This window comes from Vombatus ursinus, unplaced genomic scaffold, assembly GCF_900497805.2.
Source record: "Vombatus ursinus unplaced genomic scaffold, bare-nosed wombat genome assembly UNPS02014786.1, whole genome shotgun sequence".
Classification (NCBI taxonomy): Eukaryota; Metazoa; Chordata; class Mammalia; order Diprotodontia; family Vombatidae; genus Vombatus; species Vombatus ursinus.
In genome coordinates, this window is record NW_020954564.1 from 33,437,463 (window position 1) to 33,455,440 (window position 17,978).

General features: G+C 37.2%; 1 protein-coding gene across 3 annotated transcripts in view; it reads right to left on the bottom strand.

Annotated features, from left to right (window-relative positions):
• LOC114047051 (casein kinase II subunit alpha) overlaps window positions 1–17,978 on the bottom strand; it is a 52,953-nt gene that overhangs the window by 19,153 nt on the left and 15,822 nt on the right. The window contains exons 2-4 of one of the 3 annotated variants that reach the window (XM_027867729.1): window positions 12,252–12,299; window positions 2,403–2,612; window positions 949–1,060 (exon numbers count right to left, since the gene is read on the bottom strand). In XM_027867729.1, the coding sequence (XP_027723530.1) occupies window positions 949–1,060; window positions 2,403–2,503 (213 nt within the window). In that variant the 5' untranslated portion in view covers window positions 2,504–2,612; window positions 12,252–12,299. Of the gene's footprint in view, window positions 1–948; window positions 1,061–2,402; window positions 2,613–7,567; window positions 7,686–12,251; window positions 12,300–17,978 lie in introns of those variants that run through there. The other 2 variants (XM_027867728.1, XM_027867727.1) reach the window with 2 other exon arrangements.

The window sequence follows — 17,978 nt, forward strand, 5'->3', positions numbered from 1 at the left end:
ATGTGTTATACAAAAATTTTTCACCCCCAAAACATTACTCAGGACCTTCACATCTTACATATCTGGATTACTAACAGAGCCTCTAATCTGTCTTCCTGCTTCTGGTCTTAACCCTTCAAATCCACTTTGTCAATTGCAGCTAAAACACTATTTTCCTTTTGTTAACACACCTCCCCAGCTAGAAAATTTTGATTCCCAGCTGTATAGAATATAAAAAATACAGAATTTTGAAACTGGAAGAGAATTTGGAAGTCATTTGGTCCTTCTAGAATACCTCTCCCCAGCTGCTTAACCCTACCAGCTTTTTAAGGCCCAGTTGTGAAGCATTTCTTGTTCCCAGTAGCTAGAAATGATTTCTCTTTTCTCCAAACTTTCACAACTCCCTTATTTCTCTCATTCTAAAATGTTCATCTGACCAGTTAATCAGTTAAGCTTCCAGAGAACAAGAATTGTATTTAAAACGTTTTTGCTGTCCTCCACATATCAACATACAGAGAAATAATACTGGGTAGTATGGAAGCATAAGTTATTAAGAGCTGGATTCTAACCTTGGTTTTGCTACTAACTAGCTAGTTGTGACCTCAGACAAGTCACTTACATCCACTATACCTCAAAATGTGAAACTTGCTTTACCTACTTCACATAGTTATTAGAAAATAAGACCGGTATAAAAATATAAAAACCTGGGGCAGCTAGGTGGCGCAGTGGATAGAGTACCAGCCTGGCCTCAGACACATAATACTCACTAGCTGTGTGACCCTGGGCAAGTCACTTAACCCCAACTGCCTCACCCAAAAAATAAATAAATAAATAAAAATCCATTGAAAAGTCACAAGTGATATATATAAATTCAAGGTATTAATGCCTAATGTTTTTCCTACTACTAAAACAGTAATGAGACCCCATTTCAAATTATCTCTGAATATTAAAATTTCTCCCTTCACTTACCTTGAGAATTTTAACAACTACTTTTTCATTATTTGTGATGTTGATGGCTTCAAATACTTCACTGTATTTACCCCGGCCTAACTTTCGAACTAGTTGATAGTCGTCTTGGTTTCTGTAAACAAAGGACACCATCAGCCTCACAAGACTTCACATTTATTTACTACCAAGAAACAAATCTTCTTATAAGGGCCTATCTCGTCTAACCAGGAAATGAACAAAGAGGTTTTAAAAATGACTGTACCTATATTTGCATTTGTAAAAACCCAGTAAACTCTGTTTTTTGTAATGTACATCTTAAAGGACAGCCCCATTTAAAGCCTAGAAAGGAAAGAAGAAATTTTTGGTAGGCTATTCTGTAGTTCATGAACCATGGAGACAGGTCTTTTCTTCTGCTTTATCACATACTAGAGGTTAATGAAATGTTCATTTCTACTGTTTCCTACTCTGAATAATTTTGCTCCACACAAGTACCAAACAGGTCCCTTTTATGAGCACTAAAGTTTTATTCTAGAAGTCAACTAAATAGTTAATTGGCCACCTATTTTATTCAAACAATTAAAAGGGACCCAGACATAATGGAAAGGCCTGAAGTATTATAAATGTGAAAATGATAACTGCTATGGAATAAATGCTTTACACTTTGGACAAGTTAAGCTTAGTTGTCCCATTTCTACTCTTCTATAAACACATAAATGAAGGAATTCAAGCAAACTAAATGGCAGTATGCCAAAAACTTGAAAGAGATGGATACGATAGGAAGGAAACAGCAGTCCTCCTGTATGTATTTTTATTACTTTTTTTTTTTTTTTGTGCTTACACTCAGGGTATGACCTGATAAATATGCACCACTTCGAGGAGGAAATGGGTACTACCACCATTAAACAAGCTTCACTGAATGACACTGTAACTGCTCCAGTGAACATTTGGGTCAAATTCCAAGGACATTGTCTTCTGACAAAGACAAGCATTTAGGGATTTTATTTTGTATTTCATAAAAAAAGGGAATAATATTCAAGATTCACCTCAAAATCCTGAAGGGTGGCAAAAGAAAGTTCCCTATTCTTAAGAGTACCTTGGACAAGATTTGGGGGTTTCCTTAATGTATCTAAGTAGCAACTGCTATACTATCCTCAAAATTCTTTGGGTTAATGAAATATTTCCATAGAAGTCTAATTTGCTTCATACCTAACAGTTACACCTAAGGTAAATGCTTTATGCCAGGGAAAAGAATGCTAGGATTCACTGTATTTTTAAATAGTGAGGCCAATGAAACAAAATTATTTCTTCAGGACAGTAACAGAATTTGCAAATCTAAGAGATGTATGCAAGCTGGGACACTGGTCTCGACCCTGATGTATTACAGCTGTACGAACAGGTAGCTTTCCAGACATAAAGCCAAATCCAACAAGGCTCAGGGCCCTTGGGGAAATAGTGAAGCAAGTGGAGACAATTACCCCCATTCCACCACATGTGACTCGTAGTCCCAGTACTCCCGGGGTCTGTGCGTGTTAACATCAGTGTAAACTCTGGCCCTGCTTGGCACGGGTCCCGACATGTCAGACAGGTTGGCTTGCAAAGCTGGACTTGATGTTAAAGTTCTGGTAGTCACTTAATTCAGAGCCAACTAGGGGTAAGGCCTTGTTTAGACCCCTTGTTTTCTCCAACTGCAGAAACAAAATGAACAAATGGTTACTTAAAAAAATGTAATGGGGAACAGAGGGAAGGAATGGCTCACAAATACCATTCTTTCTAATACCTCTGGCTCTATGACTTAGCAACAAATCTCTCTTAAATGTTATCAACCACAGTACTTACTGCTGTATGAAAATCCAAACTATCCTTAAAATGATACAGTTCTTCCCATATTATGAAGGATCATTTGAGACTTTTGCAAGGAAATCTTGGATGTCTCATGTTTCCAGAAAAAAAAAAGGATTTGGGATCCAACCATTCAATATTTAAACATAACTATTATTGGCTTATTAGCACACATATGGTACAAAGATAAATAAAAAACAGTATCCACTCAAGTAGTTTACAATTTAATTGAGGAGAAAAGTTATGCAGATCAAAAAATGCAACAGAAATTTGTTTAAGTATCCAAGAAATGCAGAAAGTACAGTGAGAACAGAAGAGGAAAAAATAATTTGGTGGTGGGTAAAAATTAATGAGTAATCCGGTTTGTCTGTAACAAAGAGGCAGAACAGCAGAAGGTAAGTCTACATAGGTAGGTGGGGTGATATCACAGAGGACTTTTCAAAAATCACACTAAATAACTTATCTATCCAATAAACAATGAAGACATTGAAACTTTTTGAGCACTGCAGAGACATGCACAGTAGGAAGACCAACATGGAAGGATCAGATGCACCTACTAGTAAGACCCAAAATTTTATACACAAGTTATCTGTTAAGGCCTGGAATTTTCACCTCAGTAGATGCCTTTCCAGGGTAGATGCTCAAAGTTAAAGGTACTATAGAGGTACCAGAGGATCAATGTACTAAATAAAGGTACACTGATTATTGAGATTACAGCACTTTCTTAATACTTGCCAAAAATTGAGCTAAATCACTCCCTTTAGCTGTAACTAAAAAAACTCTGTTCCTACACAGAGTGAGATATTAGTTTAATACTATTGTTTGGGAACTTCATACAGTAATGATAACATCAACAATCACCAATGCCATTATTGTAATCCAAGCAATTGACTCATTCCATTTTACCAACTAGCACTTAAAAATAAAAATAGAATTTCAAAATTGAAATTAAATTTTGTTTTGTTTCATTCAGTGTGTGGACTCAACTAGTGTTCTAAGGTAGAGAAAGTAATATTACATATATAACTACTCAATACTTATATACCACTGTAGTCTTTACTTTAACATGTGTATATACCTTATCTCCCTAACTAGATTACTAATCCTCAAAGGGAAAGAAACAATGTCAGACATATTGGTATTCTCCAAAGAAGTAAGCACAATGTTACACACACAGTAGGTTGTCAATAAATCTTTAAGTGAATAATATTGCCTAGGACAAATAGTTCTATAATCTATTTCTCATAGAATCATATTCAGAGCTGGACAGAACCTTGCAAGGCATCTAGTCCTTTTAAAGATGAGGAAACTGAAGGCCCAAGAGCCAAGCAACTTGCCTAGTAGTAAATGACAAAGACAGGATTTGGACCTAAGTTCAATGAAATCTTAAGTTTTTAGTACAACTGTGACCAGATAGATTAGAAATCAGTTCTACAAAAGGAAAGTTGGGCTGTGTGTTATGTCTACTCCAGCCATTTCCTGAAACTTCTTTCCTTTCAAAAAATTATACTTAGTTTCATACACAATCTTGTTCTTTTTTATACTGAATTGTTATACTCATAATAAAATATAAAATAAAAATATATTCGAATCACTTATGTGGTCAAAGGACAGATCACAGATATAGGACTACAAGGATGGTTAAGTGATGTGCCCAAGGTCACAAGCCATTAAGCAGCTGAACTCAGACTCAAAGAACAAAATATCTCTGTATTCATAAGTACTTTCCTTTCAAAAGGGGCTCTGTCTTTACAATATACCAGCTACCAAATAGTCTGATGAGCCAGTAAGCATAAACCACTGCTTGGCTTTTCACTGGCTTAAGTGAAACAAACACAAACTATCCTATTTACACCGCAGATGTTGAAGATACTGCTATACTAACTAGCACTGCCATTCCAAAAGGCAGGAAAAAAAACTAACAAATCTTTGGGGACCCACCTCCTCCCTTCCCTCAGTGTGAACCACTAAAGCCTCAAAACCTTGCACATTCACTTATAAACTAACTCATCTGGAGGAATCCCATCTCCCTCTATGGTCCCTATACAGTCACTGGGTATTGACCAAAACACAACCTATGATCTTTGTAGTCCAGCACACAGGTCTATTTTGCTTAAAATATGTTTTCCCTGGTTCCTACCTGCCATTTATGACACTAAATTTGGTGGCTTTAATCTCATAGACCTTGACCTATTGACAAAAAGGCTTTAAAAAACTTCAAAACAAGAAAAATAACTATCAAGCTATTTCCTAATTGAGAAACTTATAGGACATATAGAAATGTACAGGACACAAAACAGAAATGAGCATCTATTCCCCAAAACCTTGGCTACTCAGTATGAACACTGGAGCTTGACCTAGGACAGTTATCAATACAATATTCCAATTAATAACAATAATACAATGCATTTATATAGTGTTTCCACATCACTGTTTCATTGATCATCACAACAATCTTGTGAAGTCCTAAAGACAGGATATTATAATCTCAAAAGGAAGAAATGGGGGAAAGGAATAGGGAAAAGGGGATAGAAAAGAAATAGGAGCCAGGTCTCCTGGCTGCCAATTGAGAACACTGTCCATTTCTTTTTCTTTTCTCATGAACTTAGTCAACAGAAAAAGAAAATAATGAACTTATGAACACATGAAATTATGAACTCCTATTACATAATTTTTTAAAAGTAAATATTAAATTCAACAAAGCAATAGCAAAATTGCCTTGTTCTCTTCTGAATTCTTTTTTGTCTTCTATTACATAGTTTTAAAATGTTTTATTTATACTCTTTTCTTGCTTTTTCATTCAATCTCTTCTAGCACTAAACAGCTAACAAATGCAAGAACAATGACTTAATGATTTTCAGGGTGAAAACTGAGGAATCTTTCTCTGGAGAGAAGTACAGTGGAATTTTAGGTGAGGTCTTGATGTGGTCAAGACTAGGTCAGTGTATTCTAACTTTTGTTACAAGGGAGGTTTTTATACAGAAAGTCATTGAGATGTGACATCGTTGTAAAAAGAAAAGCATTTACAAAACTTTTTTAAAATTCTGAACTAAAAACATCAAAAAAGAGCATCTCCATATACACAGCAGAACAAAGATTATATGTGAACCTGTGAATCATTTCATAACTGTTTTCTTTAAAAAAGTATACAATAAATTCCACAAATTATTTCTAAAAGTTTGTTTTACTTTCCACTATGCCCTTCATGGCATTATCTTTCCACTTTTAAGTCCTATTCTCCCCAATACCTACTTCCACCAAACTGTCTGTATATGTTTAATCGTCCTCTAATCCCCTCCCAATTTTTCCTTACGCACTCTAAATTTTGAGAAATACAAAGTCTTACCCCTTCCCTATTTCTATACTAATGTATTCCTTTGACCCTTTCACTCTTTTCTCCCCTTCACACCCTTGGAACAAAACCAATCCATTCCCCAGGTACTGTTTTTCATATTTAACTACCTAATACCCTTTGAAGACATTAAGGTTTTGACATTTGTCTCTTCTCCCCAACTAGAATATTAGTACTTCATATGGCTCCTTCCAAATGCTCAAATAAATTCACCTTTCTAGTTTCTCCACTCACATTTGTATTTCTAAGTCCCTATTCAGGGCCAACACCTGAAAAGTCCTCTATTCCATTCCGTCACTGCCCCCCCCCCCCCATTATACTTAGCTTTGCTCGTTAAGTTATTCTTGATTATAAGCCTTTTTCTCTTTTTGGCCTTCTAGAATGCTGTATTTTAATAGCTTTCATTTAAGTAGAAGCTGCCAAGTTTTGTGTGATCCTGACTGGTTCCTTGGTGTATGGAACTTCTTTCTGGATGCATGTATTACTTTTGATGTGGCAGCTCTAGATTTTGGCTATAATGTTCCTGGGACTTTTCCTTTTAGAATTCCTTTTAGGAGATAATTGGTGGATTCTTTCTATCCTCACTTTGTCCTCTGGTTCTAATAGATCTGGATAGTTTTAATTTATGATTTCCTATAGTCCTAGGATTTGTTTTTTTAAATCATGTTTTTCTAGGAGTCCAATGACTCTTAAATTACGTCTCCTTGACCTGCTTTCCAAGGTCAATTGTTTTTCTAGGTCAGTTTTAATATCAGACTTCAAATTTTTTTTCTATGTTTCAATCTTGATTTTCTCCTAATATTTATTGCTGTTTCATAGAATTACTCATTTCAGTTTGGTCTACTCTACTTCTTAGAGAGCTTGTTACCTGGTGAGGTTTGCCAAATTCTCTTCTAGGTTATTTATTCTCCTTCCAATTTTCCTCCAGAGCTTTCACTTCATTAAAAACAAATAAAAAACCCACCTCTTGTCTGATTTTTTTCCCCTAGGTATTAATATAGTACTTATGGAAATTCCATTTTTTTCCCTTTGAGTTTATGCTTCTGGTTGTTATGAGTTACTCTCTCCTTTGATGAGAGAGGGCGTCTCTATATTTGTAATCATTTTTTATGTAGGCTGGTCTCCTAATTTTTTTAAACAAGAAGGGGAAACTTAAGTTCTGTTCTTATAGAACAGTGGTCTTCAATTTTTTTTTAAAATTATCTACCATGACTAAAAAATGTGAGCAGACACCCAATCCACCATGTGTATATCTACTTATTTATAAATTATTTCTGGCAGTCTTGTGGAGGACAGATTAGAGAGAGGCAGGGAGATCAATGAAGAAGTCTAATGTAATATATAGTCCAAGTGACAAGTGATGAGGGTTTCAACTAGGGTAGAGACTGTGAGTAAAAAGAAGGGGCCAGATTTGAGAGATGTGGAGGTAGAAATGGCAAGATCATGTACCTGATTAGATGTGTGGAGTGAAGGAGAGTGAGTAGTTTAAGATGATAGCAATGTTTCAAATCTAGAAGAATGGAAGGATGGTGGTATCCGAGGTATCCAATGGTAGTATCCTAGTATCCTAGAGAAATTTTTGAGAGAAGTGAGTTTAGGGTGAAAGTTAATGTAATGAGATCTATAATCCTTGGTAACCCATCCATGCCTGCTTATTCTGTTCAACTGGCTAAGCCACTGTAAATGAAAAGTGGGGGAATAAGGGCTCTTATCTGGCCATTACTCCTGATTCCAAGAGGTGACCTTGGGAGACATGGGTGAGTAATCAGTGGTATGCATGTGAAGGTACTGTACATCTGCACAGCAGGAGGTCCTCAGGTAGTGGTTAGCTTATAATTGCCTGTAGGAGCCAATTTTTCTTCTCTCCTCACATTACCCAAGAAGGAAAGGCTGGGAATTTGCATAGCAGAAGAACAGGATGCATTAGGGGAATGTTGGGTGGAAAGGGTAAAGATAACTCTAACTGGAAAGAAGCCCCACAATGGGCTATCAAAGGGAGAGTATATCTAACAACCATCTAGTTGATGACACATCTCTTGGTGTCAGGCCATAGTCCCTCAGTTAGTGCCTATCCTTACTTTGAAGACACTGGCACAGACAACCATCATACACTTAGAGTTAACAAGACAATTATTTGTGGGTGATTTAGAAATATTCTTAATACAATGGTGGCATAACAGAAAGGAATGGAATTGGAGTCAGAAGATTTGAATTTGGCTCTCCTGAATGTCACTCTAGTAGCAGTTTGACCTTGGATAAGTAATTTCATTTCTAGAAGTCTGTAGCTGCTGAGGAAGAATATCTGACATAGAATTGTTGTGAGGATCACAGAATGTAGTCAAAATACTTTGTAACTATATGACATAATGTATTTTTGAAGCTATTACCATGACTAGGCACAAAGCCAGTTCATTTTTAGAATATAGGGGCCCTAGTCTATTCAAATTATATTTTGGAAACCCATCCCACATACCTTACCCAGTAAGTATTCTGAAGGAAAGTACTCTTTAATAGATAAATAATATCTTATTACTTCTAAGTTGTCAGTAACTAGGAGGTTAAAATGATGATTTGAAATAATTCCTGCTACTTCTGTCTTATCCAGTGATAGCTGGCAGGATACCGTAACTAATTTCTAAGCCTGAAAAGATCAGTATTATCTTGAGATACAAAAACACCAGGTCTAATTTCCTGTTCTGTCCCTACAAGTAATTAGATAGTAATTAGATAAAGAAAGTATAAACAAAATGTAAGAAGATCAGCTGCTTTCTTTGTTAGCTACAATATACTTAGGTATTAATGTTAGACTATGACCTGGGAGGGACCTTAGAAATAATCTAATCCAACCCCCACAATCTACATACTGAAGAAACAAAACTCAGAGAAGTAATCTACCAATAAGCATGCATTAAGTGTCTAGTATCTGCCAGGCATCATTCAAGGTATCAAAAATTCTTTTCTCATAACAACTATGAGAGGTAGGCAGATCAAATATTATGACCTCCTTTTTGCAGATGAGAAAATTGAGGCTTTGAGAAGTTAAGTGATTTGCCCATGGATCACCTACGGTAGTATCTGAATTGTGGTTTTCAGATTCCAAATTCAGCACTCTGTATATGTACTACAGCAGGTTACTTCTCTGGTTGTGTGTCACTTAATGTTACACATCTAACAAATGAGAGAACTGGAGCCCAAATCCAGGTTTTTTTAAAGTTTAGTGTTCCTTTCATGCTGTCACAAGTCAGAAAATCCTAGATCCTGATTCTGCCATTTATTGTCTGTGACCCTCAAAACAAAAATCTCTTTTTCTCTTTGGACCAGATTCCTTCATCTGTAATGAGGATACTACAACTAACCCTAAGGGTTGTTATAGGAAAAGTTTTATAAACCACAAAACATCACAGTAAAGGTGAATAATGTCATTGCAATGGGTGTTTCTTCTTTCCACACAGAAAAAAAATGCTTCATGATCCAAAGACAATTTTCTTCCCTTTCGTTAGTTTTTAGTTAGGTGAGCACAGGCAAGTCACTTCTACTTCCCTCTTTCTCAATTATAAAATAGGCATAATACAACTTGTAGCACCTATCTTATAGGGGTCTTGAGAAGTTACACATATAAACTCTTAGCAAACTTCAGAGTCCTCTCACTTGAGGACGACAAGGCAGCATGTTCTAAGGGAATAATAAAAGTGGAACCAAAGGTTCATAATCTGGCTCTGCTTAGTCATTTCTTTCTGGGCCTCAGTTCTTTTTTTTTGGGGGGGGGGGGGTTGGTTGGTTGGACTAGATGGCCTCTAAGATCCCACAAAGGACAGGTCCATCATGCTTTGTTTCCCTTAGAACACAACAACTTTAGGCATTACAGTTAACCCACTTCTGATAAGACAACATAGCATAATGGGAAAAGCCCTGGATTTGGTGTCAGTAGGCCTGGGTTTGAATCCTAGATCTATGACTGGGCAAACCACTCAACCTCTCAAAAACTCATCTGCAAAGTAAAAATACAATCTGCATTAATGGGTTGGTGTGGTGAAAGCATTCTATAAATCTTAAAGTGATTCTAATTTAGAAATAGGAGTTATTAGTAATTTTGACACCCAGCTGTCAAAATGGGGGATCATAATATTATAAAGCAGGATCTCAGCTAAAGAAACTAATGACAACCACTCAGTTGTCAGACTAAGAAAACCTCCATAACCTAACTTTAGACTGTTCAATTGTTTATTACTTCACAGACAAAAGTACATTTCCAGTCAGACAATAGTTAACACTGCAGTAACAGGCTCTGGGTTCTTTCTTGCTCCTTTCTGCCCTGAGAGTGTGGTTTGCTCCACCAAAAGCAGAGCAAAGCTAATTACTAAGAAAACTCTCCAGATTCTCAAGTGTTTGGCTAAAATGACCCCTGCAGCTTCTGACTCTGTCAGATTGGATCTATAAATTATGAACTAGTGGACTTAATTCTCTATTAGAAAAGGTCTAGTTAATTATTTAATAATCGACCACATTTGCACACTGTCAAACATACATCACCATTCAGACCAATTCCAAATGGTTACCCTTCATCAGGCAGTGAGAATTACACCAGGGATTCTTGAGCTGTAGCAATGTAGCCCCACAATGCTCTGCCTCTTTAGAAGAATCTGTGGGAATAAAATGGTGCCCAGGAGAACTAAACACAGGAAAGAAAGCTAGGAAACAAAGTAAGGGGTGGGAAAAAACATAGAGGAGCACAGAAACTAGGGACAAACAGGATCATAGGACTTAGAGCTCCAAAGGACTCAGACCCCATGTAGACCAATACCCTGATTTTATACACAAGGAAACTGAAGTTGGTTCAGAGAGGTTAAGTGACTTGCCCCATGTAGGGAGAGTAAGTACAGAAATGGGACAATCAATCCATGTCCTCTGACTCTAAATCCAGCACTGCTTTAACATGTTATAATAAGACTACTAGACTATGTCAGTAGAAAGGAGATTTAATTTTGACACTACAACATAACAGTTGTGACCATATTCAAGTCGCTTCTCTGCCCTCAGATTTCTCATTAGTAAAATCCAATCTTGAAGGGTTATTATCAAGATGTAATTAGATAATGTATGCAAATTGCCTTGTAACCATAAAGTGATTATTATTTTAATACAGCAAAATTATCTTAAACGTAAATACTATTACAAAAAGATTTATAATGGTGTTGTGAAAAGAGTATCAGATTTTTAACCAGAGGATCAGTGTTGGAATCTTAACTCCACCATTTACTACCTGTCTGATCTTGGCCAAGCTCCCTCCCCTCTGTGGGCCTCAGTTTCCTTATCTATAAAATGAGAAGGCTGACCTAGATGAATCAACCAACAAGTATTTTCAAAGCATCTAATATATGTCAGGCATTACACTGGGCGACATGAAGACAAAAAAATGAAATAGTCCCAGCTCTCATGGAGTTTATACTCTACCAGGGAAGACATGTACACATTTAAGTATATACAGAATACAAAGTAATTTAAGGAGAGAGGGCAATAGCAGTTGGTGAAAATCAGGAAAGGCAAAATGTAGGAAATGGTGCCCAAAATGAGTCCTGCAGGAAATAAGAGAGTCTATGAGGCATAGGTGAGAAGGGAGTACCTTCCAGGAATGGAGGATGGCCTGTATAAAGGCACTGAGACTATATATGGAGTGCCATGTGAAGAAGAACAAGAAAGCCAGTATAGCTGAACCATAAAGTACATGAAGGGTATTACATATAATAAATTGGCAATACAGATTGAGGCCATGCTGGGAAGAGTTTTAATAACCAAAGAAAGGAGTTTATATTTGATCCCAACGGCAATAGCCATTGGAGTTTACTGAGTAATGGGGTGACATGGCTAGATCTATGATTAAGGTAAATCACTCTGGCAGCTGGGTGGAAAATGCAATTGAGTGGGAAAAGACCCAAAGTAGAGGCTCAAATAGGAGGCCATTCTGAATAGGTATAATTAACTTTAAATTGGGGATCCTACTTATGAATATATGCCAGCCTACACAAATTAAAAAGGAAAAGATCACAAGATGTCAGAGCCAGAAGGACCTTAGGGATCATCTAGTAGTTAGTTATGAACCTGGAGGATAGGGGGTAGAAGGAGATTGGAAAGGTACCTGTAAAGAGGCATGGTGGAGAAGGAAGTCTGGAGTCAGGAGTGGAGCCTGAAGAAGAATGAACATGATTAGCGAGGGCACTCTTCCTTAAAATGGAGGTTCTGGGAAAAACTGACCAATTAGAGAAAAGGGTGACACAGATAGAGGGATCTTCCAAGGTAAGAAGGGGACAGGAATAATGGGAGTTTTCAGGTTTTTGGGACACAGTTTTCTCTTGGTTCTCCTACCTGGTTCTCTCCTGTGTGACTACTCAATATCCTTTGCTGAAATCTTCTTCCAGGTCATGTCTACTACTTGTAGGTATCTCAAGTACCAATCAGACCACTCCTCTATCTCTTTTGCTTGATCTTCATATAAGTCACACCATCTAACTGGAGGTGTCCAACAGAGCTCTGTCCTAGGCCTTCTTTCCTTCTCCTTCTATACTAAGTCACTTTGTGATCTCCTCTCTATGTGGATGACTTTCAAATCTACCTACCCTACCCTAATCTCTCTGCTGACCTCTAAATCTTGCATTTCCAACCACTTTTCAGATGTCTTAAACTGGATGTTCAGTAAACATCTTAAACTTAACATGTCCAAAAGTGAACTCATTATCTTTCCCCCTAAACACCATCTGTCTCCTTCCACTTTCCTAATAGTGTCAAGGGTACCACCTCGAAACTCAGGTTTCATCCTTGATTCAACACTACTTTCCCTTCCCCCACCCCATATCCAATCTGTTGCCAAGACCTGTTGAATTCACGTTTGAAATCTCTCAAATATGCTCCCTTCTCTCCTCGGATACTGCAACACCTGGTACAGGCCCTCATCACCTCATGCTTGAACCTTTAAAGTAGCCTTTGGGGGGGGGGGTGTCTTCCTGCCTCAAGTCTCTCCTTATTCCAATCCATCCTCCATTCAGTTACCAAAGTGATTTTCCTAAAGTGTAGGTTCAACCTCCCCCCACCTCCACCCCACCTTTCCAGTCTTCTTATACCTTATTCATCATCAGCATGCACTCTTTGATCCAATGACACCGGCCTTCTTGCTGATCCACAAACAAGACATTCTCTCTCTTGGTTCCAGGTATTTTTTCTGGCTGTTCCCCAAGCCTGGAATATTCTCCCCTCATTTCAGCCTACTAGTTGTTCTGGCATCTTTCAAGGACCAATTAAAACCTCATCTTCTACAGTAAGCTTTTCCCAATTCCTCAATTCTAATGCCTTCCCACTTTCAATTATTTCCTGTTTTTCCAGTGTATATAGTTTATTTGTACATATTTGTTTGCCTATTGTTTCCCCTATTAGATTGTGAGTTCCTGGAGGTCAGGGGCTGTCTTTTCCCTCTTTTTGTACTCCCTTCCTACTGGTGCTTAGCACAGTGTCTGGTACATAGTAGCTGCTTAATAAATGTTTATTGGCTAATTTGAGCCTGTCCCTCTATACTACACCTCAATAGTAATCAACTTCCACGGATTCAATGCAGATAATTCTCAGATCTATTTATCCAGCCCTAACCTCTACCCTAATCTCCAATCTCACATGGCTAGCTGCTTAACTGAACATTTCAAAATGGATGTCTAGTAAATATTTCAACACAGTCAAAAGAGAATTTATTTTTCTTCCCAATTTCACTATTACTATCCAGGCCAGCACCATTCTCCTGGTAGCCCAGGCTTACAACCTCAATGTCATTCTTGATCCCTTGTTTGTACTCCCCTCACATATCCAATCTGCTGTCAAGTCTACCTTTACAACATCATTCCTAGAAGTCTCCTTTTCTCCACTCACACAGCCACCACAATGATGTGGCCCTTGTCACCTCATGCCTAGACCACTACAATAGCCTTCTGGTTCATCTCACTGCAACAAATCCCTCCTCATTCCAGTTCATCCTTCAATCAGCTGTCAGTGATCTTCCTAAAGCATAGGTCTGACCAACTTATCACTTTCCTACTCAAATTTTAATGGATCTCTATTACTTCCATTTTATACTTTCCTCAATTGTAAAATTATGATAATAATAGCACCTACTTCTCAAGGTTGTTGTCAGGATCAAATGAGATTTCTGTAAAAAGCACTTGGCACAGTGTCTGGCTATCCAGGATCAAATATAAAATTTTGTTTGACATTTAAAACCCTTTATACCCTGACCCCTTCCTACTATACCTTGCCAGTCTTCTTACATTTTATTCCTCTTATGATGGGGACACTGGCTTTTTTGTTGTTCTTCTCACATGATACTTCATTTTCTGACTCCACAAAAGTCACTTAGTCTAAAACTCCTCATTTCACAATAGGAAATGTGCCTGAAGAGGTTCTAAGGGAACACAATAGGGTTACTATATCCTTCTTTAAGTTACCTATTGCAAATGACTTAAAAAAAAAAAAAGTTATTCCCCAACTACAGCGACAGGAACTGGACCTGTGATTTCACTGATATAGGGAACTCTCAGATGAGAAAACTCCTTCTAGCCAGGTCAGCACCTTCACAACTTATAGTCTTAAATTTGCCTAGAGCACTTGAGGGGTGAAGGAATGTGCCAGTATCAGAGAGGTAAGTACTGAACCCTACTCTTCCTGGTTCCAACAACAGCTCTCCATCAAGGACACAAGGACTGTCTCCCAAGTTATGCCACTTTAAAATACTCCAATAATTTATATTTTCCATTTCTCTCTCTTCTAGACATCATGGCACCTGGTTAGACAAGAAGCTATGATTGATGCTAAACTTCAATAATGTACAGTAATTGTAGGTACATCATCTTAAGTTACTCATTTAGGTGTGAAGGCTAGTCACTAACTGTGTGACCAGTTTTTTATTATCTACTTTTAAGGAATGTTTGTATATTAGATAAGAGGCAGAAGATGCAGGCTCCTTTCTCAACTCTCCTATACCAGGTAACTGATTATGGACACTTCCTTTTTTCATATTCTTTCACTTAATTCATCTGTAAAATGGGAATCATATTATTTGTATTGCATAATTCATAGGATCATAAGCATTGCTCTTAGTAAACATTAAAATGCTATGAAATAGGAATTATCTCTAACACTATACGACTTTTTTAATTCACGCTCTCGACGTCTAAACACAAAAAGATGCCATCCTTCACAAAAAAATTCATCACAGATTCCATTAAGTAGAGAACTGCATCAGACCATAATATAATCTGTTCTTCTTGCTAGTAACAGCTAGATTTCAAGATTCACAAAGGCTCTCCAAGGCAGGCAATGCAGTAACTATTATTCCTCTTTAGAGTTAAGAAAACTGTTATAGTTTCGTTGGGGAGGGGGAGTTCACAGGGGGAAGAGATTTGTCCTTGGACATACAGACTGTGGGATTTGAACCCAGATCTTCTGAATCTAATCTAGTGTTCTTTCTACTATCAAGTAATTAGCACCATAGGGTTTCTCTAACAAAGCCTTAGGGCACTGATTCCTTGGACACGATAAGAGCCTTGTATTTTAAGCTAAAATTTTAAAACAGGACTTTATCAATCAAATATAAGAAAATCTCTTCACTATTTTTTCCCATTAAAAAGTCAGACTATGGGGGGCAGCTAGGTGGTGCAATGGATAGAGCACCTGCCCTGAAATCAGGAGGACCTGAGTTCAAATCTGGCCTCAGACTAAACACTTGACACTAACTGTGTGACCCTGGGCAAGTCACTTAACCCCAATTGCCTTTAAAAAAAGAGTCAAACTATAATCATAAACTAGAGATCATTAATGTGGCTCTGTAATGACCTAATATGGGACAAAAATGCAAAGTGATCGAGAAAAAACCCAGAAAACCCTGTTATTATGCACTGTTTAAAATGGAAGTTTATTGACCCGACTGGACTAAGAATCAGCAAAATCTCTTACTATAACCTTTCCTTCTCTCTTTCCTCTATCATTAATAATAGCTGATTAACATAAATAATAAAAAAGATTGGACCACTTCACTCCCTTAACTCAAAAATCTCCAGTGGCTCCCTATTTCCCCTAGGATATAACACAAATCATCTGCCTAGAATTTTAAAGTTCCCCATGAACGTACTTCCTATCTACATTTCTGGTCTTCTATTTATCCCCTTTATACACTCTTCATTCCAGTTTAACTGGCTTACTAGTTGTTTCCCTCCATCTCTTGCCTCACTGAGCCACAGACTAATTGCTCATCTGTATAGTTAAGGGGAATTTCCTCACTAGGAGTTTCCTACACCAAAAAAATCAGGTCTTACAGATGTAGGGAACCCCTAGTGAAAGAACCTTCCCCATGCAGATCAGCAACTGCTCTGCTTCTTCTAATGTGTGTGTATGTATTTTAGCAAAAATATGTGCTCACATTTTTTCCCAAACTCTATTTTTTTTTCTTTTAGTTTTCAACATTCACTTTTACAAGATTTTGAGTTCCAAATCTTTCTCCTTCCCTTCCTCCCCAAGATAGCAAGCAATATGATATAGGTTACACATATACAATCATAGTAATCATACTTCCACATTAGTCATGTTGTGAAAGAAGAATCAGAACAAAAGGGGAAAGCTACGTGAAAGAAAAAACAAGCAGAAAAAAAGTGAAAATAGTGTGTTTCCATCTGCATTCACACTCCGCAGTTCTTCCTCTGCATGTGGATAGCATTTTCCATCATGTGTCTTTTGGAATTGTCTTGAATCATTGTATTGCTGAGAAGAGCTAAGTTTATCACAGTTGATCACTGCACAATGTTGCTGTTACTGTGTACAACATCCTGATTTTGCTCATTTCACTTTGCATCATTTCATATAAGTTTTTCTAGGTTTTTTTGAAATCTATCTGCTTATCATTTCTAACATATGCTCACATTTCTGTAGCACTTTATAGTTTACAAGTTGCTTTCTTCTTAATAATCTTGTGATGTTACAAATATTATCACCATCACATTGATCAAGAAGTTGGATTCTGAGGTAAAAAAAGATAAAACTAAGGTTCAGAAAGGGAAAGTGATTTATTGAAAGCCACCCTGAGACTCAAATCCAGGGCTTCTGAATTCACGTTCAGTCCATCATACTGCCTTTTATTTTTAGCAATTAAAGATAAAATCAAGTTGACAGAGAAAAACTAATTAATAATAATGTTTTAGCAGCCTTCCCCCTGCAGTTGGTAGTTACTCTAAAGCTAGTTTGCAGTGGAATTCTAAACTAACAAACTAGCCAAAACAATTTACAAACTGTAACCCTAATATTTATAAGGCAAGTTCTATCTAGAAAGCAAGATTTAAAAAAAAAAAATCCATGCACTATAAATCAACCATTCATAAGGAAGACAGATTTGTAGAGTAAATATATCCATAAGTATTCCTGAGGAAAATACAGCTTCCATAGGCAAACGATGCTGAGAACTCTTTTAAAAGTTTAACTGTTGTTGGGAGCTCTTTTTTACAACCAGACTGTACATTTACATGACAAATAAACAAGGTAAGGGATGGTACTACATAATTACAATCTCAAGACCCAGATTCTGCACCTGAGTCTGGCATTCACTAGCTATTATTTTCTTGGCAATGCGATATGCCCAGGACAGTGGATTTAAGAGTTCCAATCAGGGCTCTACTTTCTATCTTTGTGCCACTGAGAAAATCACTTTTATTTTCCAGACCTTGGTTTTCCAAGCTATAAAATTAGAGGGTTTGGCTACATGTTTTTTAAGGCCCTGTCTAACTCTCTAAATTCCATGATCCTTAGTTACTTCACTTCTGAGTCTCAGTTTCTTCATCTATAA